This window comes from Rhincodon typus, chromosome 11 (assembly GCF_021869965.1).
Source record: "Rhincodon typus isolate 14 chromosome 11, sRhiTyp1.1, whole genome shotgun sequence".
NCBI lineage: Eukaryota > Metazoa > Chordata > Chondrichthyes > Orectolobiformes > Rhincodontidae > Rhincodon > Rhincodon typus.
In genome coordinates, this window is record NC_063342.1 from 74143848 (window position 1) to 74159179 (window position 15332).

A 15332-nucleotide genomic window follows, 5' to 3' on the forward strand; every position below is an offset into this window, starting at 1 on the left:
ACTTGCGTGTCAGCTGTGAAGGAATTGTGGCTCATGTCGGTGCAAGCATACTGATTTATGGTCAGTCACAGGGAGCTGAATCATCCGTTTCTCACACAGGTCGTCACTATTTTCTCCGCCTCAAATTACTACGAAGAAGGCAGCAATCGAGGGGCTTACATCAAACTTGGTCCCAATCGGGTACCTCGCTTTGTCCAGTACCGAGTTAGTAAAAGTACAAGGAAACTGACTCTTCGGGAGAGGTGAGTACAGCACAGAGATAGACTCGTGTCATTTCCTCAGTGCGGCAGGCAAACGTCTGTGCAGAGAGGGAACATTTCCCCTTTCATCCGACATGCGAGGGGTTTAAATCGGGATGACCAGTGCATTGAGGCAAGCGGTGATAGGAGAGACCCCAATTTCAAACTCATTCACCTGCACAGCCTGTGTCCAGTCGGTCAGCTTTTTCTCATGAAGTAACAGAGATGGTGGAAGAGGTTAATGTAGCGGATGTAGTGTATGTAGACTTAGTCGCAGAGTCATCGAGACGTACAGCACGGAAACAGACCCTTCGGTTCATCCATGCCAACCAGATATCCCAAATCGATCTAGTCCCATTTGCCAGCATTTTGCCTTTATCTCTCTAAACCCTCCCTATTCATATACCCATCCAGATGCCTTTTAAATGTTGTAATTGTACCAGCCTCCACCACTCCCTCTGGCAGCTCATTCCATACACACACCACCCTCTGTGTGAAAAAGCTCCCCCTCAGGTCCCTTTTAAATCTTTCCCCTCTCACCTTAAACCTATGCCTCTCTAGTTTTGGACTCCCCCACCCTGGGGAAAAAGACCTTGACTATTCACCCCATCCATGTCCCTCATGATTTTATAAACCTATAGAAGGTCACCCCTCAGCTTCTGACATTCCAGGGAAAATAGCCCTAGCCTATTCAGCCTGTCCCTATTGTTCAAACCCTCCAACCCCGGCAACATCCTTGTAAGTCTTTTCTGAACCCCTTCAAGTTTTACAACATTTTTGTGTCAGGTATAACAGGCTTGTCAGCAACGTTGAGGTCCACAGAGTAAAAGGGGCAATAGCAACAGGGATAATAATTAGGTTGACTGATAGAAAGCAAGAAGTCATGATGAATGGTTGTTTGTCAACTGGAGGTTCACCATGGAATTCCCAAGAGATTGGTTTCGGTTTCGGTGATTTTATTAATACGTACACAATTAAAGATTTAGACTCCGGTTTACAGGGTGCAATTTCAACATTTGTGGATGGCACAAAACTTGGCAGGATTCTGAATCGTAAGGAAAGTTCTACATCACATCAGGGAGATACGGACTGATTAATGAAGTGGGCAGACATGCATCTGTCAATGAGCGGCCAAAGGAAGTGGTAGAGATGGGTACAATTGCAACATTCAAAAGACCTTTGGACAGGTAAACGGATAGGAAAGGTTTAGAGAGATATGGGCCAAAAGCAGGCAAATAGTTTAGTTTAGTTTGGGAGACTTGGTCAGCATGGACAAGTTGGACTGAAGGGTCTGGTTCTGTGCTGTATGACTCTCTAACACCCACATTCCATGATGACTTCAACACAAGAGACAGGTATGGAACATGGTCTTGGATTTGTCCACAAGCTCCTGCAATTCAGTTCCTTAGACAGCGTATAAAACCCTAGGCCCCTCTTTTACTATTTCCTGTGTTTTGTGACATTGCCTTAAGCATTCTTTCCAAAAGACCTCATAAGGAGCAGGTTGTTCCCAGCTCTGTTCTTTTAATATATCCAGAAGTGCTCATGCTCTGAATAGTTTTTACCCATCACCAAATCACCATGACTTTTTAAAAAATTTCTATCAATTAACCACCACCAGCAAATCATGTGTACAGCCAATTGGATATTTACATGCAAAGCTCATTAGAGACAAAGCAAACCATTTAAAGTGAGATAGGGGTAGGGAGAGTGGGAAGGGCCCCCAGCTCTGGTTTCATTCACATTATTAACCATTTTCAGGTGTATGCTTGTGATATTATAATCTGTTGTTACATTTTATTTCACAGTGCCAACATTCGCAGTATTTTGCATTTACTTGTGGAAGGCTTTTGATTTGCAGCATAAACTTGATATTTATTCTGTTTAACTTTAAGAAATCTTGCATGTTAATTCTGTTCACTCTTTTCTCGCACGTGAAGGGTAAGCGTAGTTGAAGCATCAGCCCTGAAGTCCTTGCGTGAAAAGTTTTACGCACACAAATCCGAAGTTATTGATGCCTTCAAACAATATGATAAAGATCAGACAGGTAATGAGCTGAGGAAATAAACAGGGCTTGTTTCTGACCGTCAAACATTTCTGCATTAATGTTGATTTGTATTGATTTGAGATTTTTCTAGAACAGAGAGACCTAGGAGTTTGGGCCCTAGGTCTCTCTGTTCCAGGCCCACAGCAATGTGGTTGACTCTCACCTGCCCTCTGGGCAATTAGAGATGGGCAATAAATGCTGCCTAGCCAGTGATGCCCTCATCCCATTAATGAATAAAGAGGTACATAATTCTTTGAAGTTTGTATCACACGTAGACAGGGTGGTTAAAAAGGCATTTAGCACGCTTGCCTTCATTGCTCAGTCCTTTGGGTGTAGGAGTTGGGACGTCATGTTGAGGTTGTAATGACATTGGTGAGGTCTCTTCTGGAGTACTGTGTCCAGTTCTGGTCACCCTGTTATAGGAAGGATATTATTAAGCTGGAGAGGGTTCAGAAAAGATTTATCAGGATGTTGCCAGGAATGGAGGGTTTAAGTTATGAGGAGAGGCTGGATAGGTTGGGACTTTTTTCACTGGAGCATAGGAGGTTGAGAGATGACCTTATAAAAGTTCATAAAATCATGAGGGGTACAGATAGGGTTAATGGTAGGGTTTTTTCCCCCTAGGGTGGAAGATTTCATGACTTGTTGGCATATTTTTAAGTTGAAGGAAGAAACATTTTAAAAAAGACATGAAGGCCAAATTGTTTACACAGACTGTAGTTCACGTGTGGAATGAACTTCTAGGGGAACAAAGAAAATTACAGCACAGGAACAGGCCTTTCGGCCCTCTAAGCTTGCGCCGACATGCTGCCTGTCACAAACAGGAAGTGGTGGATGCAGGTACAGTTACAATGTTTAAAACACATTTGTACAGATACATGAATAAGAAAGGAGGGATATGGGCCAGGAGCAGGCAGATGGGACTAGTACAGTTCGGGATTATGGCCAGCATGGACTGGTTGGACTGAAGGGTCTGTTTCCATGCTGTGAGATTCTATGACTCTACAAGTGGGCACTCCCATATACATTTTGTGGAAGTTAGCCTTCCTTGCTGTAGCTGGCACAGCTTGTGAAGCCAAGGGAAAAAGTAAGGAGGTTTCATGACCCTGCGAGTAGGCAGCACATTGGGCAGCAAGGGTGATGAGGTGGGCACCAGTGAGTGATGGAAGATACTGTAGGCAATTGTGAGAGTGAGAGAGCTTTGGTGGGAGGTTGGCACAGTAGCAGAGAGAGAGAGAGAGTGAGTGTGAGGTAGCAGGGAGAAGAGTGTGGTACTTACCGTGATGTAGCCAAGGAGCTAACTGACCTTCTTACAGCACTGCTAGCTGTTCCTCTGGGCTATGAAAATGACACTGACCCAGGCGGTGACCTCTGATTGACCTGCCAGGGTCTGATGTCAGGGCCTCCTCTGCCAGCTCTCCAACATGAGGTTGGCACTCCCCTGGGAGCCCACACTAAGACCTCCAGGTCCCTATTGGTGCCATTTTCCCCTTCTCTGGCATCTTCAGAAAGTTTGAGATAGTACGAACTGCAGATGCTGGAGAATCCGAGGCAACAAGGTGCAGGTCTGGATGAACACAGCAGGCCAAGCAGCATCATAGGAACAGAAAGGCTGACGTTTCGGGTGAAGGGTCTAGGGCCGAAACGTCAGCCTTTCTGCTCCTATGATGCTGCTTGGTCTGCTGTGTTCATCCAGCTCTGCACCTTGTTGTTTCAGAAAGTTTGAGTTTGGATGAGGAGGGCAGCTCTGGATGCCAGTGCCCATCCAGATGCAGAGTGGTCTTTTTCAAGATAGCATCGGTGCCAAGGATGTTGGTCTCTTTGTAGATATCTGATGGGTGGGAAGTTAAGACCATATGAAATCATAGAATCCATACAGCGTGGAGAGAGGCCATTTAGCCCACATCCTGCAACCCTACATTTCCCATGGCTAAACCCACTAACCTGCATGTCTCTGCACACTATAGCATGGCCAATCCACCTACCCTGCACATCTTTGGACTGTAGGAGGAAACCAGAGTACCCGAAGGAAACCCACGGAGACACGGGGAAAATATGCAAACTCCACACAGACAGTTGCCTGAGGGTGGAATCGAACCCAGGTCCCTGACTCTTTGTGGGGCAGCAGTGCTAACCACTGAGCCACCATGCTGCAGTAGGAACAGGGGAAGGCCATTCAGCCCCTCGGGTCTACTCTGCCATTCAATAGGATCATGGCTGTTCTGACATTCCTCACATCCACTTTTCCTGCCCTTTCCCCGTAACCCTTCGTTCCCTGAGTGATCAAGAGTCTATCTGTCTCAGTCTAAATGCACACAAGTTAGATTTAGATTTTAGTTAGATTTAGTCGGAGAACCGTGAGTGGTAGAGTGGGTCTAGTATCAGGTGGCACCATAGGGATGGGGTGGCTAATGAGATGAGTTTGGTGAGATACCTGAGAGATCTCTGGGCCTTGCAGTGAGAAACATTCGGTGTAACTCCCTGAGACTGACATAGCCAAGGAAAGTAAGATTCAGGCCAGGAATGAGACAGAGGCAAAAACCAGGAAGAAAGAGAAAAGGGGAATAAAGAACTTAAATTAGATTTCCAAATAGCAAAAGATAGGGTAGACCTTGAGATTCAAAGAAGGCAAGTGGAAAGAGAAACTAGAACAATGCAGGAAGAACAATATGATCTCAGACTTTGATTATGGGACAAAGGGATGGTAAGTTATTGAATGTAAGCTAAATGATGGAGCTATTGCACTTGGAAGAATATACATCGACACAGCCCATTCTGAACTTAAAGACCAAAATCAGAAAGACCTTGAAGGAATATGAGAACTGACTAGAAAGGGGTACGCAGATTTTTTTTAGGATGATTATTGACATTACTGTAATAAGATTCTCGAAGCAGTTACAGATGAAATTACTGAACGCAGAAATGAAATGGTTGCAGTAAATGAAGTGGTGTTTAAGCTCGTGGAAACAACCTTAAAGATTAGAGTGATCCAATCCTGAACTTAAACTGGATGATGACAATTCAGATGTTTGGTAAACAGAGACTTTGTTCCCAGGTTCGGACACTATTGCAGAAGAGAATTTAAAAATCAGGAGTTAAATCCTAAACAGGGTGCTTCTTAGAATCCCTACACTGTTAAAAGCAGGCCATTTGGCCCATACTGACCCTCCAAAGAGCATCCAATCCAGACTCACCTCTCCTACCCTATCCCTGTAACCCTGCATATCCCATGGCCAATCCACCTAACCTGCACATCTTTGAACTGTGGGAGGAAACCAGAGCACCCAGAGGAAACCCACGCAGACACAGGGAGAATGTGCAAACTCCACACAGACACTCACCCGAGGGTCGGATTGAACCTGGGTCCCTGGTGCTGTGAGGCTGCAGTGCTAACTACTGAGCCGCTGAAATGATCACAGTGGGACTGGAACCTGCAATCATCTGTTAGCACCCCAGTTAGCACCCCTATCTGTTCGGCATGTGACCAGATGACCAGTTTCAAAGGTTGCGTTCAAAGATCAAGAGAGGGCGGCATGGTGGCTCAGTGATTAGCCCTGCTGCCTCGCAGCGCCAGGGACCCGCGTTCAATACCTCCCTGTTTGTGTGGAGTTTGCACATTGTCCCTGTGTCTGTGGGGGTTTGCTCCGTTTTCCTCCCATAGTCCAAAGATGTACAGGTTAGGGTGGATTGGCCATGGGAAATTGTCCATAGTGTTCATGGATGTGTAGATTAGGTGGGTTATAGGGGGATGGGTCTGGGAGGGATGCTCTGAGGGTCAGTGTGGACTGGTTGGGCCGAAGGGCCTGTTTCCACACTGTAGGGATTCTACAAAGAGTGATGCCAATTTTGTATGCATTCAGCCTTAAAGAAGCTTCAAGGACAATGGAATAGTCAAGGTTGAGTGTAACAAAGGCCTGGCCAAAGCGAATGGGCTGAGCCAGGGGAAGAGGCAAGCATGAACCCACAGCTCGAAGTAAGGCAATCTTAGGGAAGAAGGGGGAGTGTGGTTGGAAGCTCAACTCAAGATAAACTGGGACACTGAGATTGCAAACAGCCAGGTTCAGCTTCAAACAAATTGCCGGGAACAGGAATAGGGTTGACAGCAAAGGAACACAACAAACTCAGAGCTTCCCCCAATGTTTGGCTTGAGGACATTTCTGGGCAAACACTACTGGATGTCAGAAAAGCAACATGACAAATCAGAGGATGTAATGCCAATCAAGCGGGCTGCTTTGTCTTGGATGGTGTCAAGCTTCTTGACTGTTTTTAGACCTACATCCATTCAGGCAAGTGGGGAATATTCCATCAAACGCCTAACTTGTGCCTTGTAAATAATCAGCAAATAGGACGAGAGAGAGAGGTGCTAGTAAGGTATTGTTAACAAACACTTGAAGGCTCCCATTAGGTTTCTGATGATGCTATGGAGGGACAGCATTGTAGAAAAGGAGTAACAGGAGCTAAGGATAAATTCCTGGGGGACACCGGAGCTAACGGTGCAACAGTGAGAGGAGATTCAGTGATGGTGATTGCCTCACTATGTTTTAGAGAAAGGGATGAAAGCAGGAACTGAACCACCCAGCTCAACAAAGGAGAGGAGCTGGTGCGGAGGATGTTGTGGCAAAATGACATCAAAGGTCACAGATAGGTTAACAAAGCTCGTTGTCTACTCATGGATGTGGGAGGTAAGCTTGTAGATGGCACAGAAATAGGTATTGTAGTAAATAGCAAGGAGGAAAGCCTGAGTACAGGAGACTACAGGACAACATAGATGGGCTGGTCAAATGGGCAGAACTATGGCAAATGGAATTTAATCCTGAAAAGTATGAGGTCATTTAGAAAGACTAACAAGACAGGGGAATACATATTAAATGGTAGGACCCTGGGAAGTACAGAGGATCAGAGGGACCTGGATTTGCATGTCCATAGATCCTTGACAGAAGCAGGACAGGTAGATAAGGTGGTTAAGGGAACATATGGGATACCTGGTTTCATTACTCAAAGCATTGAATACAAGACCAAGGAAGTTACGATGGAGCTGTATATAACGTTGGTTAGGTCACAGCTGGAGTAGTGTGGGTAGCTCTGTGGTCACTGCACAATAGGAAGGACATGATTGCGCTGGGAGAAAGTGCAGATGGGATACACCAGGATGTTGCCTGGGATGGAGCGATTTAGCGATGAGGGAAGACAAGACAGGCTGGAGTTGTTTATCTTGGAGCAGAGAAGGCTGAGGGGAATCTGATTGAGGTGTACATAGTTTGAAGCTGCATAGACAGGGTAGATAGGGGGAAAGTTTCCCCTTAGTACAGTGGTCAATAACCGAGGGGCACAGGTTTGAGGTAAGGAGCAGGAGGTTTAGAGGAGATTTTGAAGAAAAGAATTCACCCAGACGGTAGAGGGAATCTGGAACTCACTGCCCATAGAGGTGATAGAGGCAGGAGTCCCCAAGACATTTAAGAAATATTTATACAAACACTTGAAACACCATAAGGGCTAAATTCCAGAGGTGAGGTAAGAGTGACAGCCCTTAATATCAAGGCTGCAATCGATCAGGTGTGATATCAAGGAGCCCTGGCAAAACTGGAATCAATGGATACTAGGGGGCAAACTTTCCACTGGTTGGAGTCATACCTGACACATAGGAAGATGATCGTGGCTGTTGGAGGTCAGTTATCTCAGCTCCAGGACATCTCTGCAGGAGTTCCTCATGGTAGTGTCCCAGGTCCAACCATCTTCAGCTGCTTTCAGCAATGACCATCCTTCCATCATAAGGTCAGAATTGGGGATGTTTGCTGATGATTGCACAATGTTCAGCACCATTCATGACTCCTCAGATACTGAAGCAGTCCATGTTCACATGCAACAAGATCTGGACAATATCCAGGCTTGGGCTGAGAAGTGGCAAGTGACATTCGTGCCACATAAATGCCAGGCTATGACCACCACCAATAAGAGACAATCTAACTACCGCCCCTTGACATTTAATTGTGTTTCCATCACTGACTTCCCCACTATCAACATCCTGGGGGTTACCATTGAGCAGAAACTCAACTGGACTCACCACATAAACACAGTGGCTACAGGAGCAGATCAGAGGCTAGGAATACGGCAGGAAGTAACTCACCTCCTGACTCTCCAAAGCCATTTACAAAGCACAAGTCTGGAGTGTGATGGAATACTCCCCACTTGCCTGGATGGGTGTAGGTCCAAAAACAGTCAAGAAGCTTGACACCATCCAGGACAAAGCAGCCGCTTGATTGGCACTACATCCTCAAGCATCCACTCCCTCCACCATTGATGCTCAATAGCAACAGTTTGTACTATCTACAAGATGCACTGCAGAGATTCACCAAAGCTCCTCAGACAGCACCTTCCAAACCAAGAACCACCTCCATCTGGAAGGACAAGGGCAGCAGATACATGGGAACACCATCCCCCTGCAAGTTCCCCTCCAAGCCACTCACCATCCTGACTTGGAAATATATCGCCGTTCCTTCACTGTCCCTGGGTCAAAATCCTGGAATTCCCTCTCTAATGGCATTGTGAGTCAACCCACAGCAGGAGGACTGCAGTGCTTCAAGAAGGCAGCTCATCACCACCTTCTCAAGGGCAACTAGGGATGGGTAATAATTACTGGGCCCAGCCAGCGATTCCCATGTCCCAGGAGTGAGTAAAAAACGAGCATTCAAGGTGGCAGGCTAAGTGCTGGAAACTGAGATTAGTATAGATAGATGTATAATGACAGATGTCCAATGTGGACACAATGGGCCAAAGATGATTCTACGTAACAGAAAAAACAATTACTTTAAAGGCAATCCAGCATTTATTTTCTCCCTCATGTTTAAATAGAAGCAATTTGTAAGCGCTACTGGGAGAGAAGCAGGAGGATAGCACTAAGTTAGATGCTCATTTAGGGAGCTGGTACAGACACAATGTGCTGACTGGCCTCGTCTGTGCCCTAATACTCCTGTCACTGCGGTTTTGTTTACAGGGAAGATTTCTACCAGTCAGTGGGCATCGGCTGTGGAATCGGTGCTCCATTTACACCTCCCCTGGAGGACTCTACGCTCCAGGCTGGTGCGGGTCGATGCTGAGGGCAGTGTGGATTATCTTTCCAGCTTTGAAGATCTCCAGATTGAGCAGCCCATGAGAGAGGTGAAACCAAAATAATGGTTCCTTGGCTTTAAGAAATCTGACCGCAGTAACAAAACAAAGTCTGAATCCTCTTGAGGGAAAAGCACAACATTTATATAAAGCTTTGATACAGGAGTGTGTCATTTACCCTGATAACTACCCTAGCCTTTTAAATTGCTGGTGATTGTTGAGATTACTATGAGAAGGGCCCTGTCTTTATTCTGAGCTTGTGTCCCCTACTACTAGGCCCTGTCCACCACCCCTGCCCCCTGGCAAAACTTCCTTCCTCTATCTTCTCATTGAGCCCTGCAATTCTTTTATATGATTTCATTGCTGGCAATTTTTTACCCCTCCCCAGCTCCAACTGGTTTAGGAGATCATCTTTTTTTTCTCTCTTGGAGAACATTAGGGGAGCAGGGGTCAGAGGTCACAAGTTACCATAAATTATCAGAGGCTGTTTACAGTCAATACTTGTCCCTGTTCAATTTGTCTCAATCCATCACTCTTTCTCCAAACCTTTCATTCAGAACCTCTATTTCTGAAAATTTGAGTTGGGATCAGGATCCTGATTTCTGACCCAGTTCAGATACAAGGTTACCTACTTATCACCTCAGGATCTTACGACGCAGGGTCGTTCATTAGCAATGTAGTGGAATGTTCTTCCTGGGTAGTAGCCTGGACAGGCTTGCTGGAAAACCACAGGCCGCATTTCACAGCAGTAGCTGCAGTTTCCCAGCTAGGCAACATGGATTCCATGTCACAGAGCCCCCACCCGTGGAGGTACCTAGAGCAAAGGGGACGTGTGGAAGGTATGTCAGTAAAAGGGGGCAGAAAGGCAGATAGGTATGTGAGGGCAAAGGGCTACATGGGTGTGAGTGGGGGTGGGGTTAGGTGTGTGAGAGAGTAGGTTTGTGGGGAGTGGGGTGGGGCATGTTGGTAGGTGTGAGGGTGGGAAGGAGATGGGGGATAAGTGTGTGGGTGAGGGGTGATAGGGTAGGGGAGTAGGGGTTGGGATGGGGGTAGGTGTGTGGGGCCGTGGGATGGAGTAGGTGGATCGGGGTGGTCGGATGGGGTAGGTGTGTGGGTGAGAGGGATGGGGAGTGTAGGTGTGTGGGGGGGTGGGGTAGGTGTGTGGAAGAGGGGTGCGGGGGTAGGCGAGTGAGTGAGGAGAGATGTGGGGTAGGTGACAGGGTGAGGGGAGTGAGGCTAGATTCAAGGGGTTGATGGGGTGGTAGTTGTGAGGGTCAGGGGAATGGGAGGTAGGGTCAAGGGTGGAAGGGATAATAGGGGGTAGTTTCGACTGCAAAGGGAGGATGCGGTGGTAGGTTTGAGAGTTGAGGAGGTAATGGGGTAGTAGTTGTGAGGCTGAGGTAGCGGGAATCAAGAATGTGATGGATCAGAGTGTAGTTGAACGTTCCCTGGCCCAATGTCCAGCTAAGTACATCAGGACCCTCTGGGTACTCTAACTCCAAACTGGGGGGTCTACTGTGTAGGCACCAGACACTTGCCCCTCTGATGTTTACGCTTTCCAGACGGTTCCTGTGTATGAGCTCAGTGGGATCTCAACACGTACCTTGCATGGTACTTTCACAGTACTCTGTGGAAACCACACAGTGTGGGGTTTTGATGTTCGAGGGATTGAAATGGAGATTATTCAACTTCAGCTGTGTCCCTACTCCCCACATCCGACCGGGACACGGGTCGAAATCCCATTCCTCAAAGCAGTCGAGAGGATGTAACCACCACAGGGCAGCAGTGACGGCTTGAGGTTTTTACACAGATTTTAATAAAAGGAATCCCACCAACTCTTTTGGGTATGATGCCAAGCTGAAAAGTAAAGACTTATATTTATGTATTGCATCCAATTAACAACCCTAGGATTTCCCAAAGTGATTGGCAGCTGGGGAAGCGAATGTTTGCAATGCCGTTCGCTGTTGTAACATAGGAAATGGGTCTACCCACTGATGCATAGCAAGATCCCACAAACAACAGTGTGACAATGGCCAGATAATGTTTGCGTGATTTTGTTTGAGTGATAAATGTTGATCTGGACACCAGAGTACAGCTGAGCTGTATGCACTGATAATGATTTACAATGAGTAACAGTGGCTTGAAGTACAAAAAGTGTTCAACAACAGACATTTAACTGCGCTGACTGCCTGAGTTTAATATGCAGGTTCAACCAAACCTGATTGAGACTATGTACCGGCATCGGGCAGACTTGGAAATCATCTTTGGAATGATTGATGAAGATCACTCAGGTAAACCAAAATATCAGTTCAACTTTTATATCAATTCTGTTAATGATTCCCAGAAAGAACAAAACGTTTAATTCAAATTCAAATTTACAGTCAAACTGAAAGAATGACACAATGTTTTTAAGACTTTTTCTGTAACAAATAGAATATGAGCAAAATGAACTGCACAATATTTGTGTCAGGAATTTAGCCTTTAAACTACAGAACTACAACTTCCCCTGAAACTGTTAATACTATGGAAAAACTCATTTCACAATTGTACAGTACACAGTTCCTTAAGTAAACATTAAATTCTTCCCATTCTAGTCCAACATGATTCATAAGAAATTGTTTATATTTCTTCCTTTCCATTCCCAGCCTGGTAACATGTAACTCCAGAGCTATCTTTCATGTTGAGGGTTTTTCTTGGAAATCTGCCCTCTCAGCCTCATCTGATATCCTCAGGGAATGTGATCTTTTCAATCTAAGCATGACCTCCCACTTGCATGGTGAACCATAGACTGTCAAGATCCAGCTGTCCTCTATTGCTTTCTGATATCCTGGGCTGATTACCCATCTATGACTTTCCAGAGATATTTCCAAAGATATCTTTGTGGCAATGTGAATCACATGGGCCTTGTATCCAGGCTGAAATGCTGATTAACTATCCTTGAGACCCTGAATGTCTTTTATCTTTGAAGACAATGACAGTTTAAAGTGCACCTGTTTACACCCTGATGACGTGAACATATTTTTAGTATTTTGGAGATCTAGAGTCCAACCATTAGAAACACAAGTGCTGCTGCCACCGACTCCAGCTGTGAACATCTTACACCCTCTTTCCAGCAAAGCATCCTTTGAATCAATGCCTACCACCCTGGTCTGTCACATGACACCCTTCATTTTACCCTAAATTAGAGATACGGTGCCATATTTGTTAGAATTATAGGATGAAATAGCATTTAAGATTGGTATCCCTAATAAGGAAATGATGGTAATATATAAGATCCCTCTGTTCCAATAAAGCACAAGTTTACCAATTTCCAGCCAATGCCAGCAGATGTACTGGCACTAGTAAAGTATAAAACAGAGTTGGCAACTCTCCTGGAATGCCCAGAAGTGAGTCCCTGACAATTCCAATTGTATTCTCAGGATAGCAGATCCTGAGGGTGGCCATTCTAAAGTTGCCTTATCGAAAAGAATTCTTGCCACACTTTTGTTAATTCGGTTTGAAGTGTACTGGGGATGGAGAAGATGTTATTGACTGGCAGCAAGGGATTGTCCAATCAGAGCAATGAACGACATAGCTGGTGCAGAAAGGCAGGGCATTAGCCAAATTGGCATGTGGGCAACCAATAGTATGGGGGAGTTAGGGGGAGGGGTGCGGGGAATGGGCTGTAGGGTGTGAGTGTGTAGGATGTAGGTGATTGGGTTGTAGGGGTGTGGGGCTCTGGGTGTCGGTAATGACAGTGTGGGATGTGTGGGAACAGGGGTATGGGGGTGTGGGGGGTGGCGATGCGGGAGTGAAGATGGGGGGAAGTGATGGGAAAGTGAAGGTGGAGAGAGGCAAGGAGTCAAGATAGAGACAGAGGGAATGAAGGTAGAGAGAGAGAGTGAAGGTAGAGGAAGAGGGAGTGAAGGTAGAGAGAGGGAGAGCATGGGATGGTTGGTGGCAGTCAGTTGAGTTCCTGAGACCCTTTGTTGAAAACTCTGTCTGGGATGTTCAAGCTGCTGCATGGTGCGTATGGACGGGATTCCCTTTCTCAATTGAGCAGATTCCATCGTGGGGTGGGGGGCAGGGAAGTGTGCCCTCAAAGCTGTATGGTAAAGGAACACAGTTACCATGCCAACTAATCAACCACCAAACTCTTCCCCATCAGGAATGATCTCCATTGAGGAATTTCGCCAGACCTGGAAATTGTTCAGTTCCCACCTGCACATCGACATGGACGATGAGTGTATTGATGATCTGGCTCGCAGTATTGACTTCAACAAGGATGGCAGCATAGATTTCAATGAGTTTCTGGAGGCTTTCCGATTGGTGCAGAAAGATAATCAATAACATTGCAAGAAGAGAGCGTCAGGATTGTATAAATATTCATCAAGTGGTACTTGCCTGTGTCCAGTTTCAACTAAATATCCATTAGTACGACTCTTGCATATTAATACACAGGAAATGTAAATATTGTTCTTGTAATAAATGGAGATATTTTATTCCAAAACTTTTTATTTTTGTTCTGCTGCATCTGATCAATAGCATCTTGAAAATGTTTATTCATAAACTGACTATTGCTGAAAAAAAGATATGACTTATCAAAGCTTTCTTATCTTGCACTCATGAAGACCATTCACAAGAATACTAATACAAGAGGAAATCCAACACTTACGCTGCATGAGAGGAGTGTGCTGATTGGTTGCAAGTGGACTCAGTTCCGTAGAGAGTTTGCCATGGAGAACGCACCTGTCAACGACGATCGACAGTTAACTGCCAGGTTGTTTAAATTTGAAACCACTCCCACTGGTCAGGGCATTACTCTGGGGAATAAACAAACAATTGGCTGTCACTGATTTTGTTGAGTTGAAGTAGGCATTGCGCACACATTTTCTTTCAGTCTAGAAAGAATGCCGATCAGCACTCTTCCCATCATGCAGCAGTCATGTTGGTTTTTCCCCCTTGCATTCTTGCTTATTGTCCTGATGAATGCAAGACGAAAAGCTTCAAAAGAATGTGCTTTTCATTTCGCTCTTCTCAAGTTCTGTACCACCAAAGAGTGAATGCAAGTCTCCAGAGCCTCCTCAGTTGCTGAGTTGAAGATGATTTGACCCCTCCCATCTCGTTCAGTCACTTCTCGGGAATGTACAGCATTGTTTGTGTGTCTCCACAAGTGAATGCAGGGTTTTAGCTGGGCCTCTGTGGTAGAGGTTGGCTGCACAGGGGCCCCGTCACTATACAAGGACCACTGTCACTGTAAGAGCTCAAAACCTGCCATTCACCAGATGGGGTCGGTCCCAGGGAATCTGTGAGAGACTAGCTGTGTTTCCTTATGCCTTGGTCCGCAGGATGTTGGCAGCGGATCTTGTTCAGCTCCTAATGGGGCATGGAGGTAGTAGGTGAGCAGTAGGTGAGTTGAATAGGTCGGTGTGGAGTTTACGAGTGAAACGCAGCATGGACTGCTTCAGCCATGTTTCCTCCTCTTTATTCTTTTGTGGGACATGGCTATCGCTAGCAAGGCCAACATTCATTGCCCATCCCTAATTGCCCTTGAGAAGAGTTTAAGAACCAACCACATTGCTGTGGGTCTGGAGTTACATGTAGGCCAGACCAGGTGAGGGATTTTCCTCCGTAAAAGAACGTGAGTGAACCAGATGCGTTTCTTTTACAACAATCGATCACGGTCGTCATGGGAACCAGCGCTATGGGGTATTTGATAGATGGAGCAGCTGGACTTGTTCTCCTCAGGGTACAGCAGGTTAAAGAGAGATACGAGGCGGCTGTTTAAAACCAGCAAGGGCTCTGACAGAAGCGAAGAAGGTATTTGTGCTGTCGGACGGTTGAGATGCAGAGCACACGGATTGTGAATGATTGGCAACAATGAGGGGTGTGGTTAGGATTTTGAGTCCCCTTTTCAGTTACTTGAAACACCTTCTGATTGCCCTTCAGCCCCATACTCTTGG

The 15332-nt window shown here is 45.9% G+C and overlaps 1 protein-coding gene across 1 annotated transcript in view; it reads left to right on the forward strand.

The window, feature by feature from the left end:
- ppef1 (protein phosphatase, EF-hand calcium binding domain 1) overlaps window positions 1-13719 on the forward strand; it is a 95238-nt gene extending 81519 nt beyond the window's left edge. Inside the window, exons 14-18 of the mRNA XM_048602557.1 lie at window positions 100-242; window positions 2180-2286; window positions 9278-9441; window positions 11597-11681; window positions 13538-13719. Coding sequence (XP_048458514.1) covers window positions 100-242; window positions 2180-2286; window positions 9278-9441; window positions 11597-11681; window positions 13538-13719 — 681 coding nt within the window. The remainder of the gene's footprint in view (window positions 1-99; window positions 243-2179; window positions 2287-9277; window positions 9442-11596; window positions 11682-13537) is intronic.
- Window positions 13720-15332: the final 1613 nt, after the last annotated feature.